This window comes from Equus asinus, chromosome 7 (assembly GCF_041296235.1).
Source record: "Equus asinus isolate D_3611 breed Donkey chromosome 7, EquAss-T2T_v2, whole genome shotgun sequence".
In the NCBI taxonomy this organism is placed as follows: Eukaryota; Metazoa; Chordata; class Mammalia; order Perissodactyla; family Equidae; genus Equus; species Equus asinus.
This window is the reverse complement of record NC_091796.1, coordinates 56,578,560-56,595,220: the sequence shown is the minus strand read 5'-3', so window position 1 is coordinate 56,595,220 and position 16,661 is coordinate 56,578,560. Positions and strand designations below refer to the sequence as shown.

Sequence of the window (16,661 nt, the reverse complement as noted above, 5' to 3'; positions counted from 1 at the left end):
TGGCAAGGAGCACAGAAACACTAGATCACATCTTGGTCACTGTTTCCAGTGTTACATCCCTGTGGATTAGGAGTCCAGCAAAATCTGGCTTTGACTAAAATCTTCTTACTGTGACTAATGTTTTAGTGAGGTCTTAGTATAGTTTGTCTCAAATAGGTTAAAGGCCCGCTAAATTTTATTAAGAGATGTCCATAAATATTAAATGAATTTAAATAGACATAGCTAGACAAGGTGGTATGGTAAAACACCTTTTTCTTTCTCATTCGTCTGTTAGCATCACAGGGTTTTCTTAACATGCATATAGAATTTCAATTCATAAATCCTTTTTATTTATGGAAAACCAAAATTTTAGTGTTTTCGTTTCTCTTCCCTACCTAGAAACGGTGGAAAGAACTTTCTAAGGAAGACTTATGTCCTGCTTTTGATCATTCACCAACCAAAATAATGACTGAAAAATATAATGGGAACAGGATAGGCCTAGAAGAAGAAAAACAGGCAGGTGACAGATACACAGAACTATCCTCTAAAATGCAAGATACTATGGAGGAGAACAGCGAGAGGTAAGCTTACTGCACTAACATGCTTAAAAAGATGAGACTTTTTGGGGCTGGCCCCGTGGCCAAGTGGTTAGGTTCGCGCACTCTGCAGCAGGCGGCCCAGTGTTTCGTTAGTTCGAATCCTGGGCGCGGACATGGCACTGCTCATCAGACCATGCTGAGGCAGCGTCCCACATGCCACAACTAGAAGAATCCACAACGAAGAATACACAACTATGTACCGGGGGGCTTTGGGGAGAAAAAGGAAAAAATAAAATCTTTAAAAAAAAAAAAAAAAAAAAAAAAGATGAGACTTTTTGATCTTAATAAGTTCAGTGGATGTGAACTAAATATAGGCCCTTTGTGTATTGAATTAACATAACTATTCATTTATTTATTACCTAAGGGTATTTAAGTAGTCTGTGATGACATCATCAATCTCAGAGAGCTTTTAGTCCTATTAAGAATTCAGTACCTATGGACAGGAACCATAGAGAATGGTTTAACCATAGAGTTAGAAAATGGTTTAACACAATACTAATTAAGTGCAAAAGTAAATATAAGTAGATGCTAAAATATAAGTATGATACAGAACATGAATACTATGAATACCTGACATTTGTACAGTTATTTAGTGTTTGTACAATAGTTATAATGTAATAATTGATAACATGCCTTTAATAAAATTATAAAATATTAAAATGGGTGTTTAAACTTAATTCCATTATTGGAAGAAGAAAAAGGTCTTTTTCAAAAAAATCACATAAAATGCCCTTTTATACTTTTCAAGTTTTGAATCCATATGAATGTAAACTATTCACGTTTTTCAATTAAAAAAATTACATTTCTAAGGCTCTAATTGGGGCTGGCCCCGTGGCTGAGTGGTTAAGTTCATGCGCTTCGCTTCAGCAGCCCGGGGTTTTGCTGGTTCAGATCCTGGATGCAGGCATGGCACTGCTCACCAGGCCATGCTGAGGCGACGTCCCACATAGCACAACTAGCAGGACCACAGTTACAGTATACAACTATGTACTGGGAAGCTTTGGGGAGAAAAAGAAGAAGGAAAACAAAAGAAGATTGGCAACAGATGTTAGCGTAGGTGCTGATCTTTTAAAAGAAGAAAATTACATTTCTAAGCCTCTAGTTATCTCACATGCATTAGGAAGCTGGTATCCTGAGGTATGAGTCACTTAGCAAGGTGACTTCCTCTCTTTGGTCTCGTTGAATGACTTTTTTCTTTTCTTTTTGTGAAATATGCTTTTTATTGTGTATAATTTTATGCTATCATCATATTTGTTACATTGGGATCTTGGGATGTGCTGTGAAAATCGTTACAGTCTCCTGTATGTTATAACTTTACTTCTGTATTTCCCCAATATAAAAATTACCTGAAATTTTATAAAAGGCAACATATTGCAATACATAGTGTATGTGTTATTATATATTATACTGAAGAGTTTGTTATAAGTTAGCAATGTTACTCGTTGTTTATGGCTTTGGTGGTTTTAGACTACAAGTGAAAACATAAAGTTGTTTATTCGTTCCTTCTTTCAACTTAAATATAATACTTTTAAATCACGAAATAATATTCTTTTACATTATCTTATCTTTTTCAGTAATAAGACACTCCAGTTCCTAATGTTGTTGTTTTGGCTGGTACTGTGTACAGAATTAATTGGAAACAAGCTTGATGATTGAATTAGTGTCCTTAGTATTTCAGAGGTATTGAATTCTAATCTTTAAGGACACAGACCAGCCGTATTAACAGTCTCAACGAGGTAAACCTCTCATTGTCCAAGTTGGGCAGTACAGAGATCAGTAAAACCACTCAGGAATTAGAGTCACTGCAGAAGGTGGTTTTATTGGGTGAAGGGGGAGGCAGTGTACACATATGTTATTGTTTTCTTCCCTCTGGGATAGATGAGACTAGAGCATGTTTGAAAGCAGGGGGAGAGTCCCAATAGGAAAGTAAGGACTCTGAGCAGAGAGGATTAATTGAGGAAGCAAGGTTATAGAAAAGTAAGGGAGGAGCCAGCCCCGTGGCCAAGTGGTTGGGTTCCCGTGCTCTGCTTTGGCGGCCCAGGGTTTCTTCGCTGGTTCCGATCCTGGGTGTGGACATGGCACTGCTCATCAGGCCATGCTGAGGTGGCATCCCGCATACCACAACTAGAAGGACCCACAATTAAAAATATACACCTATGTACCAGGGGGCTTTGGGAAGAAAAAGGAAAAATAAAATCTTTAAAAAAAAAGAAAAAGAAAAATGTAAGGGAGCATACAGTAAAGATTACTCTCAAAAGTTCTATTGTTTAGTCCTAATGAATTTTAATGCTGATCTATAGCTTTGTATTAGAGTTGCTAATAAAATAACTCAAAACCTTATTGAAAGAATTTCAGTTTCAAAGGGATAGAACACCATATTTTGTTTTCATCATTTTCATTATTAAATATCCTCCAAATCAGTGTTTTTCATATTGAAGATCACATTCCCATCGTCATGAAAGCAATTTAGTGAGTTATAAAAAGCATTTTTTAAATAATAAAATACAGTAAAATAGAAATCAGTTTAAATTAGACAATAAAATAGATGAGTGTCACAAATAGTAACTAAGTCTTTTAACGTATTTTATATATGTACAAGTTATATATAAATTCTATGTTTACATAGAAGTGTACATATATGAATGCGTATGTGTGTGTAGTTGCTCTGTTGTGATTGTAAGGTATTTCTTTCTTTAAGGTTGCCATCAAGGTTTGAAAGCCTGTGTTCTCAATTGTACTGGAATGCATAAACCCAGATCACTTAGAGTGGAGAACAATTTGGATAAGTGAAAAGTCAGATCATTCAGCTCCTTCTCATGTGTTTTACATAGTGTGATTACGCCTGTTGAGACATGATTGGCAGGAGCCTGATATATATGCCACCACGAGGAATTTCACATGGCCTTCCAAGGGCAAGGGTCCACTTGAAGCATTCCCTGCCAGTTTATGGCCTAAATTATGTAAACATATGGGAAAACCAGGTCCTGCTTGGCAGGTAATCATACAGACATACTTTCCTTAGGCCCAACTAGATGAAAAACAATTTTATTATATCACAAATTGAGAATAATCCTTCCTTCGTTTGAATTGCATTCTTAAACTAAGTAATGGTCTCCTTTGGTATTTGTATTCACTCCATTCCTGTTACACATGTATAGTGCATTTTTGGAAAGCAGGAGCCTCTATTCCGTTATTTTAAATGGGAAAATTGTGTGTTCTTAGCCCAACCAAAACCATAACCAATTTCCCCAGATATCGTAAAAATCCTCTTGAATTCCTATTTAACAGAATATTTAAAGCACTAATTATATAATCATGTAACACTCACTGAACGTATTGGGTTTATATGATACACAGCAACACTAGATAAAAAATATAATTGTCTTCTATACTGCAATGAAAATTTTAAATGAAATAATATGTTAAAAATTGCATCTCAATTGGAACCTGATTGTTGGTGGCCCCAGGCTCCTAGCAGAAGCAAATATAAGGACTAAGCCCTTGAGTGGGAGCTCCATATTCTTTTATGTATTTTATATATGCTTTGCCTACACTTGAATACAGCTTCAATTTTTTCACTGGCGGGTACACAGATTTGTTATAGTAAATTTTCAGTTCAGAGAGTGAATTCTGGGTAATAATTTTTGCAAGTCATTATAGCAAATATTGAGATAGCATTCAGATAGCCAGAGATACCTATGTATAAGTAAAAGCAAAGAAGACGTTAGAAAGCACCATAGGACATACAGAGATAAGCACAGTGTAGTTCCTAAGTTGCTAAATAGGGAGTAAAACAAGAACCCAAATTAGCAACATAAATTATTTGCTGTAAGTTAAAAGCCATAAGATGAGAATAGAAGGCTATAGGGGATGAGAGGTGGGAGAATTGAAGAACAGAATTGAAATGATGGGACCCGAGAGAAGAGAAGGTTTCTAGTTAGAGTGGGGAACAAATTTGGAGAACAGCAAAATACCGTTTGGGCAAGAACAAAGTTGTGCATAGCAGGAGAATATTGGAAATGATGTGGACATATTTTCAGTTCTCTTGGGTATATATCTAAGAGTGCAGTTGCTAGGTCATATGGTAACTGTATGTTTAACATTTTGAAGAACTGCCAGTTTTCCACAGCAGCTATATCATTTTACATTCCCACCAGCAATGTCTGAAGCTTCCAGTATTCCAAAGAAATTTAACATTGATAAAATCATCTAATGTATACTCTATATTCAGATTTCTCTAGTTGTCAAAAAAAAATCCACCTTATAGCTTTTTAAAAAAATAACTTTATTGAGGGCCAGCCCGGTGGTGCCGGGGTTAAGTACTGCACGTTCCTCTTCAGCGGCCCACGGTTCGCTGGTTTGGATCCTGGGTGCGGACATGGCACCACTTGGCAAGCCACACTGTGGTAGGCATCCCACATATAAAGTAGAGGAAGATGGGCACGGATGTTAGCTCAGGGCCAGCCTTCCTCAGAAAAAAGAGGAGGATTGGCAGCATTTAGCTCAGGGCTAATCTTCCTCAAAACAAAAAAATAATAACTTTATTGAGATATAATTTATATACCATTAAGTTCACTCATTTAAAGTATACAGTTCAGGGGCCGGGCCGGTGGTGCAGTGGTTAAGTTCGCATGTTCCGCTTCGATGGTCCAGGGTTGGTCGGTTCAGATCCAGGTGCAGACATGGCACTGTTTGGCAAGCCATGCTGTGGCTGGCGTCCCACATATATAAAGTAGAGGAAGATGGGCATCGATGTTAGCTCAGGGCCAGTCTTCCCAGCAAAAGAGAGGAGGATTGGCGGCAGATGTTAGCTCAGGGCTTTTTCGTCCAAAAAAAAAAAAAAAAGTATACAGTTCAATGGATTTAGTATATTTATAGAGTTGCGTAGTCCTCACCATAATCTAATTTTGGAACATCTTCATGATCCCAGTCTCTATAACTATTTAAGAAATAATTCAAGGTGTAATCAAAGATCATGCAATGTATTTGGTTGATGTAATCCTTTAGTCTCCTTCAAGCTGGAACTGTTCGCCACTGTTGTTTTTCCTTGCTTGACATTGGCATTTGCACCTTCTAGACCTTTTAGAATGTCTCACAATTTGGATTCCCCTGATTATTTCTCCTTATTCAGGTTAAACATTTTGGCCAGGAAAAAAGTTGGCTCTTAACATAGTAGACACTGAAGAGGCATTCGAGATTTTTTATCAAGCTATGCAATCAGAGCTATGCTTTAAAAAAATTACTGTGGCAATAATGTTTAACTTGGAAGCAAGGAAACTGATTAGGTTTTTGCTGTAATATAGGCAATAAGTGAAAAGAGGAAATGGATTTTGTGAGATTTTTTTTAAAGGGAAGAAATAGTAACTTACATATTGCTATCTGCTATTCTTCTTTATGGTGTCCTAGGACCGTGTATCTTGAGAGCCAAAGACCTTCCATTGGAACAAAATTTCTTTGTTAATTAGCGAAATGGGAGCTAGAAGTATGCATGGACAAACAGAGCAATTGGCCCTCCCAAACAGAATATTCATGGAAATATTTAGTAGATAAGCTTTTATCAGGAGGCTTTGTGAAAAGTTAAAAATCTGAAAAGGGATTAGATGCTGGGGGACCCACTTGTCTTTCCACTTCTGCTAGCTGGTTAGCAAAGAAAAGAAAGAGAGAAAACTGGCTGTCACCAGTTTATGTTTCAAGAAGGAAAGCACCATTCTTATTTTCAGGTTCTATTAAAAGTATTTATTAATATAAAATTATACTAAAAACTTTTGCTGAATTATCAGTGCATCTCTGGACGATTTAGAATATTGAGGCTTTTTCCTTTATCTTATTCCAGTGTTTGAATGAGTTGAAAAATGCGGAGGGGGGTGTTTGAGCTGAGGTCCTCTGTGGTAGAGTGATTAAGTCCTGCTGTGCACTTCCTTTTATTTGTTTTTGTTTATTCCTAGTGTTCTACGGAAACGTATTCGAGAGGACAGAAAAGCTAACACGGCTCAGAAGGTGCAGCAGATGAAACAGAGGCTAAATGAGACTGAACGAAAAAGAAAAAGGTGGTTATATTGGCAACCTATTCTCACTAAGATGGGGTTTGTGTCAGTCATTTTGGTTGGCGCTTTTGTTGGCTGGACACTGTTTTTTCAGCAAAACGTTCTATAAATAAAAAATTAATTCTGCCCAGCAAGCTTCTGCACTAGTAGCTGACAGTGTGGTGTTAATCACAACAGTTTGTCTGTTAGCAAACTCCTCATACCCAAAAACGGTGCAGTAGAATAGACACCAACCAGATAAGTGACATATTCAGTCCCCAGCGCAACATCTCAGGGCGCTGCCCCCAGACTGTAAATGGCTATCTAAAATAAAGACTTTAATGCTTGTTAAAAACTGGTACATTTTGCAACTGTATTCGTATATGTTAAGCGTAAAATTTCACTTGACGAGATTGAGAAATCCTTTATCAGAAGGATTTGTTTTTGGAGGCTGTCTGGATTTTGACCTGCACTTGATATAAGCAATAAATATCATGGTTTTATCTAAATTATTACTGGAAAGAAAATGACCTTTAATGTGTGTAATGTATAATGTACTATTGATATGGGCATCAACATTTTATATTCTTAACCATTTCAGGGTAAATATATTTTATAAGTACCTATTTAATCTTACTTTTGTAGTTAAATGTACTTTTTAAAAGCTCAATTTGCAAAATCTGTTACCATAAAAAATAAATTGTATGTTGACTCAGTTGTACTGGATGCATTTTCCTACAAGAAGTTTGATATGAGCAGTTAGATCTCTGAATAAGCAATTTTTACTATATATTTGCATTTCTTTTGTTTTACAGTTTTCCCAATTTTAAAAAGAAAAGCAAACAAACAAACAAATATTTTCCTTAAAAATATCTTTGAAGGAAAATCCTCCTTACTGACGTAGTCAGGTAACAGTTGATCAAGACTTTGTAAAGAAATCGGTTTCTATAAAGCCCATTGTTAATACCATTTATTTTTCATGAAAATTTCAGTGTAATTACCGTAATTTATAATTGGGGTAAATCATGATTTGGGTAATAAAAATAAGGAGCAGCATTTTATTATCCATGATTTCAGTTTACTAGACTGAAGTTTTGAAGTAAAAATTTTTTCAAGTTCTTTCTACTTCAATAAATAGTATGATGATGTACGAACCTTACATTGTCCCTTTAACTTCTTAATGGGTATTTTTAAAGCCTATTGTTTAATGAATTTAACTGCTCATTTGAGTGCTAGCTTTCGTCAGATTCCAGCATTCCTTTCAGTGTTTAACTTGTTTAACTTAAACTTTAAATAGTTGTTATAAATTTAATTGCTGAAATAATGAAATCACATTATTTCACTGGTTTTCAAACTATGCTCATTGGATTTCTAAGGGGTCGCCAAGAGGTGGTAGGAAGGACTCCAAGTTTTCAACCCTTACTTTTAACCAGACCATCTCTGCTTTATCTATTTTATATACTACATAAGATTTCTGCATGAGGTTTAATTATTTTAAAAGTGCAGTTATAATTTAAAAAACAGTTTGAAAACCATTGGTATAGATAGGTATCTTGAATTGATTTGAGTAGCCTTCTTGAATGTGTTAAATTATGCTGAAAGTATGAAAGCAGGATGTAGGTGGTACTACACATTAAATAAGATTTGTATAACTTGTGCCTGTGTCCTAATTCAGTATTACTGTGTCCTGTAACCTTTAAATGGAGAGGAGGTAAGAGGGACGTTTTCTTATGTCTGTCTGCGTTAAACCTATGCTCAGGCAGCAAACCCTAACATTTTAGGTCATTATTGGTTTAAAGTCTTTCTTTCCAATTTACCTTGATTTATCTTTGCTAGAATACAGTATATTACTTTGCAAGTCAAATATGAATAGACCATATTAAACTTCCAATTGAAGATAGCCTTGCTTTAAACAAAAAGGTAAAGACTTCTTATACAAAACAAATGCCGACAATGGTGCACACTGCCCCTTTGCTGGGTAAATGTGCTTCATTGGATTCGCTATTCCCGCTTTGCTTTTTGTCTGCTCTCTGTCCTTCTGGATGGCATCTGTTGTAATATATTTTTCAATCATATTCAGCATAGTGAACACTTGCTGGACTTCTGCAAGGGTTAGTCATCTTTCCTCCTTCAAGCAGATCCTTGAGGATAATGTGTTAAGTTTTTACCATTAATAATATTTTTGGTGGGTGCAATGTACTAATTATTGAAAATATATGGCAACGTGCTGTGGTGCCCACGGTCATCGTCCTGACCCTTTATTAAATGAGGTATGCTACTAGGAGAGGAGGACACAGCTATCATTCTTGCCTTCTCAGGTGACGAGCAGAGGAAAAGTTGGTAATCCTTGATGGGTTCTGCAGCTTTATAAAATTTGTGTATCCTTAGGTCTTCATCATATTTTCTAATTATAACAAATTTTAAAAGTCAGTTGTGTAGTTTGACTTTGAGGTAGTATTTTTTAAATAAGTTAAGGAGGAAAAAAAGATTTTTTTAAAAACCAGAAGCTTTTATTATTTTAAGAAAGAATATTTACATTAATATCGACTTCATTTATGTTCATATCTATCCCTGCTAATAAACTGACAGCAACTTTTGATTTAATGCCATCTTTTCTGGCTACACCAACTGGTTATATATTCGTTTCCAAGTTTACCCAAGTATTTCATGCTGTCCCACTACTCATTTTTAGATATGCTTGCACATATATAATATGTAAAAATATGATTCTCTATATTTAGTTTATCCATATATAAAATAAAAATAATACCCTTTTCCTGAATTCTTGGGTTAAAAAAAGTAATATGTTAAAGTGCATAGAGAACTTTAGAACAATATAAAGACCATTTCTCATGTTTAGAGGATATTTTATGTGTTTGCTCTGTCATTTTCCTCTTCTATCTTTTTGGTTCATTTCACTATGTATTACTATTTCTACCAAGGAATGAACAAAAAAAGAGAAAGAAAGTGAAAACTTGTTAATTTTTTTTTAAATAGCTCTGCTTAACAGGTATGTCAGAGGAAGGAGTTGTGACTCTTAACTTTATGTACACTTCTGCTTGTTCCTTTGTTTTAAATAAATTAGAATTGATGGTATGAATCAAAAAAGATGTATCAGTTTAAAAAGTAGTTTATAACGTGGAGCAGTCCTCCAGTTTTTACATCAATTCCTTCTTTGCTTTCAGCATCAGTTTACAGTGATGGTTGCTACCATTTACTGATCGTTTCCTATTTGCCAAGCACTGTGCTAAGCAGTTTTCATATATTATCCTATTTAATCCTCACAACAAACTTTTGAGGTAGGTGGTGTTATTATTAAGCCATAATCAACCTGAGACTTGATACTTCTATATTCTTTTATGGTGCTACCATTGAAAAGTCTCATATATATAGTATATTTTAGAATTAGATAATTCTTAGAGAAAGACTTACCTTCTGCAAGTCATTTCCCTCTTAGAAAAATATCTCTGACTAGATTCTATATTAATAGACACAGGCCAGAACCTGATTATATTAGAAATATTTTTATGAATCATTATATACTCTACTTTAATGAGTACTTAGATTTGCAAAGTGCCTGCCTGGTTATTGTACAGATTTTAAAATCTAGTCTGCCTTGATTTTTACATTCAGATACAAATTATCTAGAGATTTTTCTTAAGTATAGTCTATTATCATCTAATGCCGTTATGTATAGCGTCCATTTCTTCCCATGTTCAGGCAGGAGCCTAGGAATCACACCTTCTGTAAACATTGATTTATTTTTTCGTCTCATGGGCCCACGTGAGTTTGTCAGTGGGGTAGAGAACATGGACCAAGAGCGTGATCTCTAAATCTGCTGTGCGCTAGTGGGGGGGCGGGGAGCCAGGGGGTGGGGACCGAGGTCAGAACTTGGTACATCAGTCCTGGTCTGGAACTAGCTGTATAGCAGAAATGTCTGTTCTGTGTTCTTATTTCTACATCAACAGCTAATTACATCTCTTTTACTTTAAGAAACCCATTTGGCTTTGACTTAATTTAGATGATGGGACACAAAATCTTATAAATAAAATTTTGAAGAATAGAAGCATAATATTTTTCCACATAATGAAATTAAGTTCTCCTGACTTAAAATACAAGTCTTCGTCATTTCCTGAATGGTTTATTCTGGAATTGACCTGTTTCTTTAATTCGTTTGTCTGGATTTGATTCCATTTTTCCTTATTCCTATCTTCAAAGTACTGTTTGTGGGACAACAGCACCAACAGCCCTTACAACAGTGGCTGTGTTAGAAATTGTAGCTCTCTCTTCTTCTATTCAATATGCGTAAATGATAACACGCATTGGTGGGAAGAAACTCACTTTTGTAAGCTCCACAGTGCCTGCTCTACCCAGGAATCCTCAGAGAGATACTGCACGCTTACTGGCTGTATTTTGTGTATGTGGCCATAATATAGCCATTTCATTGTTCAAGATTTGGGAGTTTAAGCCTTTCATTTGGGAATTTTAAGCTACCCACTTTCTTGGGTAGTGTTCTGAAGAAAAATCTTCTAGGAAAATGGTATGAGTTTGGCTATCTCCTTTTTTCCTCAGCAGCAGGAATTTTCTCAATGTTTACCACATTCACATTGCTCCAAGAACAGCATTGAGCAATTCTGCACGAGTGCTTTCTCTCAACATTCTTCAGAGAAATGATTGTCTCCTTTGGCTACTGGATTCTGGAAACTTCTTTGAGGAGAATTTTTTCCTTACTGTCATTGCTGATCCTTTTCTCATGTTGTATGCTATTTACTCCATCACAGAGCGTTGTCAAGCGTAAGCAGTGAATCAAACTGAGAAGCTTTTACTTGGTTTGAGAGGCTTTGTCTTTATCAGTAACAACCTGACAAAGAAAAGATTTTAAAGAGCTCTGACCATCTCTGAACAGTCCATTGGGCTAATGAAAAGTCCAGTCTTTTGAAGTCTTTCTATTTTAATAGGTTTTATAATTTAGCATGGAATATGGGAATTACAGGATTTATCGTTTACAGAGTCTACTTTAATACTCTCTGTTTTTCCATTACGTAGTATGTTTTGGGGAACTATAAGGAGAATTGCATGGGACTTTTTTTCTTTATTGAGACCGTTTTTTAAAGAAAAGCATCAGCTCTTTATTGTTGCTCTAATATCGCATAGATTTTATAGATACATGATGATGTTGATAGTTCAAATTACTATAAAAACGAACAAGTTATTTTGAGTTTGATGAATTCAGGAAAGGAAAACTAGGTAAGTTGATTTGATCTATAAGGTAATACTTTGCTCACTATAGAGAAGTTTTTATGTTTCTTTTCATTAAAATATTAGTGTGAAAATCTGTTGACAAAAACTGCTTAGGATGCAGTTTGACATTCTATGACTTCAGATGGGGAGCTAGCTTGGGAAGATGATGCTCTGTCTGTAAAGCTGGCCTGCATCCCCTTCTAGAATAAGGATGATTGGCAGTGTGCAAGGGCCGCTTTCTCAAAGAAAGCACCAAGCGTGGCTAATTCCACCTCATTTGTTTGGCCCCGTTTTACTTTTGCCTTGTTAAATAAAACAGCCAAAAATGATTCAAGTGAACATATATTTTCCTAAAATGAAGCCCATTTATCTTTTCACTCTTGCAAGTAGTCTTTTAAAATAGTTAACACTTCCAATGATTTCATCTTATTTTCTTATCTCCCAGAATAATATTTACAAAGAAAGAAATAAATGAATTTTTAAAAATGCTGTCAAATTCTTCTAGTTGTTATAGATGATAGTTCATCCTTGGTAAGTGTATTTTTAACACACTGTTGGGGAAGACAAAGTGTATGTTGAACACCTACAGTTCTGCCAGTCAGTTTAAAGACATAATCTAAATTTAACCCACTTAACACTTCTAGATATATCACGTTACCCCTATTTTCAGGTAAGAAAACTGGTCAAAAAATAAGTAACTTGCCCAAGATTGCACAGCTAGTACCTGACAGAGCTAAAATTTAAACTCCAGTCTGTAGAATTCCCAAAACCCAAACCTCATACTTTTTCCATTATGTCACACTGGCTCTTTTTATGGAGTATTTAAACCAAATGTTTAGACAACTACTTTTACCTGTTAAAATTCAAAGTAACCCTCTTTATTTTTTAAGTGAAACAAGTCAAATTTTTTCCCTCCAAAAAATTTTGTGAAATGATTTGAACTACCAATGAACCAGAGAAACGCTGGAACATCAGAATATTCTCTAAACCAAACCATTTCATTCACTTTGATTGCTTAGAGTAAATTTTTTTTGTTTTAAAGAGCAGACTTCTGAATGTGTGGCAAACAAGTATGTATCTTGCAGCCATCAGAATCAATAAGTACCTTTCCCTATTTTGACCACTTTGGTTCAGGTTGCCGTAGATCCCGGCAGTGAGCATGCATAGAAGGTTTTATGACCACAGATATCTAATGAGAATGTCTTCTTGATGACTTGACAATTTCTCTATCAGTGCTGGAAAATCAGAGAAAAGGGTTATTCAGAACAGCAAGGTCATTGTTACTGTTATTTTTTTCCTTCAGTAGAAGGAGCCAGTAGTTGGAAGAAGCCCAATTTGCAGTATTTCGAGGTTTTTGACTAAATGTTTTGGATAAATGTATGGGTGTGGTTTATATTTCCTATTTATATACATGGAGATACCATAATGACAAATATTTAGAATTTTTTTTTTTTTTTGTCGTAGCAAGGGATGTTGGGGGGAAAATGGAAATACCATTTACCTCCTCAAAAGTTCAGCTATTTGCAGATATTGTGAAATAACATCAAAAACTCAGCTGCCCTTCAAATAGTTATTTCATCTGTCTATCACATGTTTAAACTCTCATTTATCTTTACTTTTTGGCATTAAAATACAATAAATCTCTCAATTACTTTATGTCTGTGTTTTCTTTTATAATGATAGTAACTTAAATCGTGTTACTTCAGTTCTGTATTTCTATAACCATTAGTATTACCTTCAGGACAAAAAGCATGCTGCTAACAGTCCATGATTAAAGCTGTAAGCCAACTTTATGTTCAAACATTACGTTCATAATATTTTTAGCAGTATGATACAGTGGAGGTCCAAATTGGATTAGACTTTTGCGTTGAATTCCAAAGTATTGGTAAGTCTAGCGCATACCATATAATCTTGCTAAACTGTTGTGGGTACATTTTTTTTTAAACCTGTCTGTCTGTCAGTATCTCACATGGAGGTCATTTCTTGAGTAATAAAGGATGGCCTGAAAAAGTCATAGTCATTCTTGACAAACAGTATGAGTTATGGTGCTTTAACATGAGTCTACCTCACACCACCAATTCTGTTTGAAAATCGAGCACTGAAGCAGTTTTACCAAGATAACAGTGAAGCGCTTAGTGTGGCTGAATGTGATACGTTGGAATGTTTTTCAGTTGCCTTTTTAGTTCCTTGTTAGTCCTTTTATATTTGTGTGTATCTGTCTGTCTGTGTGTTTGGTAAATATGAATTGAATAGATGACTTCTTATTTTATGTTTTAGGCCAAGATTGACAGACACCTAAATATTCATGACTTGAGAATATTCTGCAGCTATAAATTTTGAACCATTGATGTGCAAAGCAAGACCTGAAGCCCACTCCGGAAACTAAAGTGAGGCTTGATAAACCTGTAGATTGCCTCACATTTGTCTGTTTACAAAGTAAACTTTACATCCAGGGAATGAAGAGCTCCACCAGCAGAAGACTTTGCAGAACCCTCTAATTTGATGTATTGTTAAGTTTTTAAATGTGTGTATGAAATGTAGAAAGATGTAAAAGAAATAAATTAGGAGAGACTACTTTGTATTGTACTGCCATTCCTACTGTATTTTTATACTTTTTTGGCAGCATTAAATATTTTTATTAAATAGACTATGTTGGTTTGTGTGCATTATCTTAGGACAGCTCTGCTTCAGATAATGAATATTTTCTTAAGGGTGTACTCTCAAATTTTTATACCTAGCAATTGACATTTAAATTGAAATTCGTTCAAAATGTTGGCCCCTTGCTTTTTAAGTTTTTTTTTAGTTGCTCCTCAATAGTCTTCCTGTCAATATAGGTTAGGTGAAAGCAACAAAAGAAAAGTTATTCCTTGTCTTACTTAGAAAAGTAATATGGATAACGGTATTAAGTTAATTTCAAGTAAATACAGCAACTCAGTGCTGTTTTTTAAATTGCAGTGTGATCCTGTGTGGATGTTGTGCTTTCCCCAAACATTTCCTGTTAGAAACAGATCAAAGATTGCTTCCTGAGTGAGACTCGGCCTCTTTGCCATCTGATTTCCCAGCCAACTGATGGGTTTGGACTATGTGTCCAGTCAGTTGCTGGGTTATCGGTGATACTCTTGTTGTCCAGAGACACTCAAGCCTGTGTGTCACGTGAGCATCACCTTAATGGTGTGATTGTTAATAAACTCATAATTGTTTTTGTTTTGCCAATCATGAAAGTTTTCCAATACTGTTCATTGAATACATCTATTTCATCTTTTAAAAATTTAATGACTCAGCTTATGTTTCTTTTGGCCTTGTTTTCCAGGGTTTTTTGATCTGTTTTAGGAATAAGCAAACTGTTAATCCCTGGTAAATCTTTCCTAAAGAATGCATGAAAAGTTTATTATTCCACACAGTAGTACAGTAAGACCATCCTCCCATTGTGTCAACAAAGCTTCTTGAAACAGTTATCTGCACTCAGCTACCTCTATTTCCTCGCTTCCCAGGTACTCTTCACCCTACTAGTACTATCTGACTTCCTCTTGTATCTCTCCACAATGACCCAGAAAGGTCATCTTAGCCAATGTAGCTGACCCTCTTCAATGCTTACCTTATGTGGCTTCTTGACAGCAGGATTAGGAACTCCTCCTTTGCAGCTTTCTCCTTAGACTCAGTAAGACCTCTCTCTGGGTTTTCTTCATCTCACTTCTGCCTGACTCGTCTTCTTGTTTTAAAATTTTATGTAGTAAGAACACAATTGGAATTTTATCCCTGTTGATTAGTAACTCCCCATATCCCCCTCCCCCCAGCCCCGGCCACCACCATTCTACTCTGATTCTATGAATTAGACTATTTTACATACTTTATAGAAGTGGAATCATCCAGCATTTGGCTTTCTGTGACTAGCTTGTTTCACTTAACATAATGCTCTCAAGGTTCATCCGTGTTTTCACATAGTGCAGAATTTCCTTTTGGGGGTTGTATAATATTCCAGTATTTGTATATGCCACATTTTCTTTATGGTCAGATGAATGGTCATCTGTCAGTGGACTGTTACGTTGTTTCCACATCTTAACTATTATGAATACTGCTGTAGTGAACATGGAAGTGCTAATATTTCTTCGAGAGCCTAATTTCAGTTCTTTTGGATAAATATCCAAAAGTGGGATTGTTGTAGTTATGTTTTTAGTTTTTTGAGGAACCTTCACACTGTTTTCCATAGCACTGCACCATTTTGCATTCTCACCAACAGCACAAGAGTTCCAGTTTCTCCACATCCTTGCCAACCCTTGTTGTCTTTTGGTTTTTTTGATAATAGCATCCTGACAGGTATAATGTGGTATCTTATTGTGGTTTTTATTTTAATTTCCCTGATGATTAGTGATACTGAGCATTTCTTCATACCCGTTGGTCACTTTTATGTCTTCTTTGTGTTACTGAGCAGTGGGCTTGGTCTGCTTGCTGCGATCTTAGCCAGTTAGTCATGAGTTAGAGATGGAGGAGGGAAGCTTTAGTTCTGTTCACTGGCATAATCAGAATATTGGTGACTACGTCTCAAAAAACTTGTCTTCAGAATTACAGAATCTTGAGGTAGTTCTATAGGGAAAATGGGCAGTAAGGAGGAGGGTTAGAAATGTTGGCCTTCCTGCATTACAGACTCCAGGGTCTTTCATTGTTTTCTTCTGTCACTGATGATGAATATCTTGTAGGTGTGTTTCCTGCCTGTGGTCAGCCTGTTCCTGGAGAGAAGCTCATAGAACAAAGTTTTAATTTATCAAGCTATAGTGAAGTCCAGACGTAAGCGGAAGCCATAAATCAGGAGAGCACGTGAATT

General features: G+C 35.7%; 1 protein-coding gene across 2 annotated transcripts in view; it reads left to right on the top strand.

Annotated features, from left to right (window-relative positions):
- Window positions 1-14,489, top strand: part of PTPN2 (protein tyrosine phosphatase non-receptor type 2) — an 85,378-nt gene extending 70,889 nt beyond the window's left edge. Inside the window, exons 8-10 of one of the 2 annotated variants that reach the window (XM_014837304.3) lie at window positions 379-560; window positions 6,524-6,625; window positions 14,120-14,489. In XM_014837304.3, coding sequence (XP_014692790.1) covers window positions 379-560; window positions 6,524-6,625; window positions 14,120-14,141 — 306 coding nt within the window. In that variant the 3' untranslated portion in view covers window positions 14,142-14,489. Of the gene's footprint in view, window positions 1-378; window positions 561-6,523; window positions 8,143-14,119 lie in introns of those variants that run through there. The other variant, XM_044773483.2, reaches the window with a different exon arrangement.
- The last annotated feature ends 2,172 nt before the right edge of the window (window positions 14,490-16,661 follow it).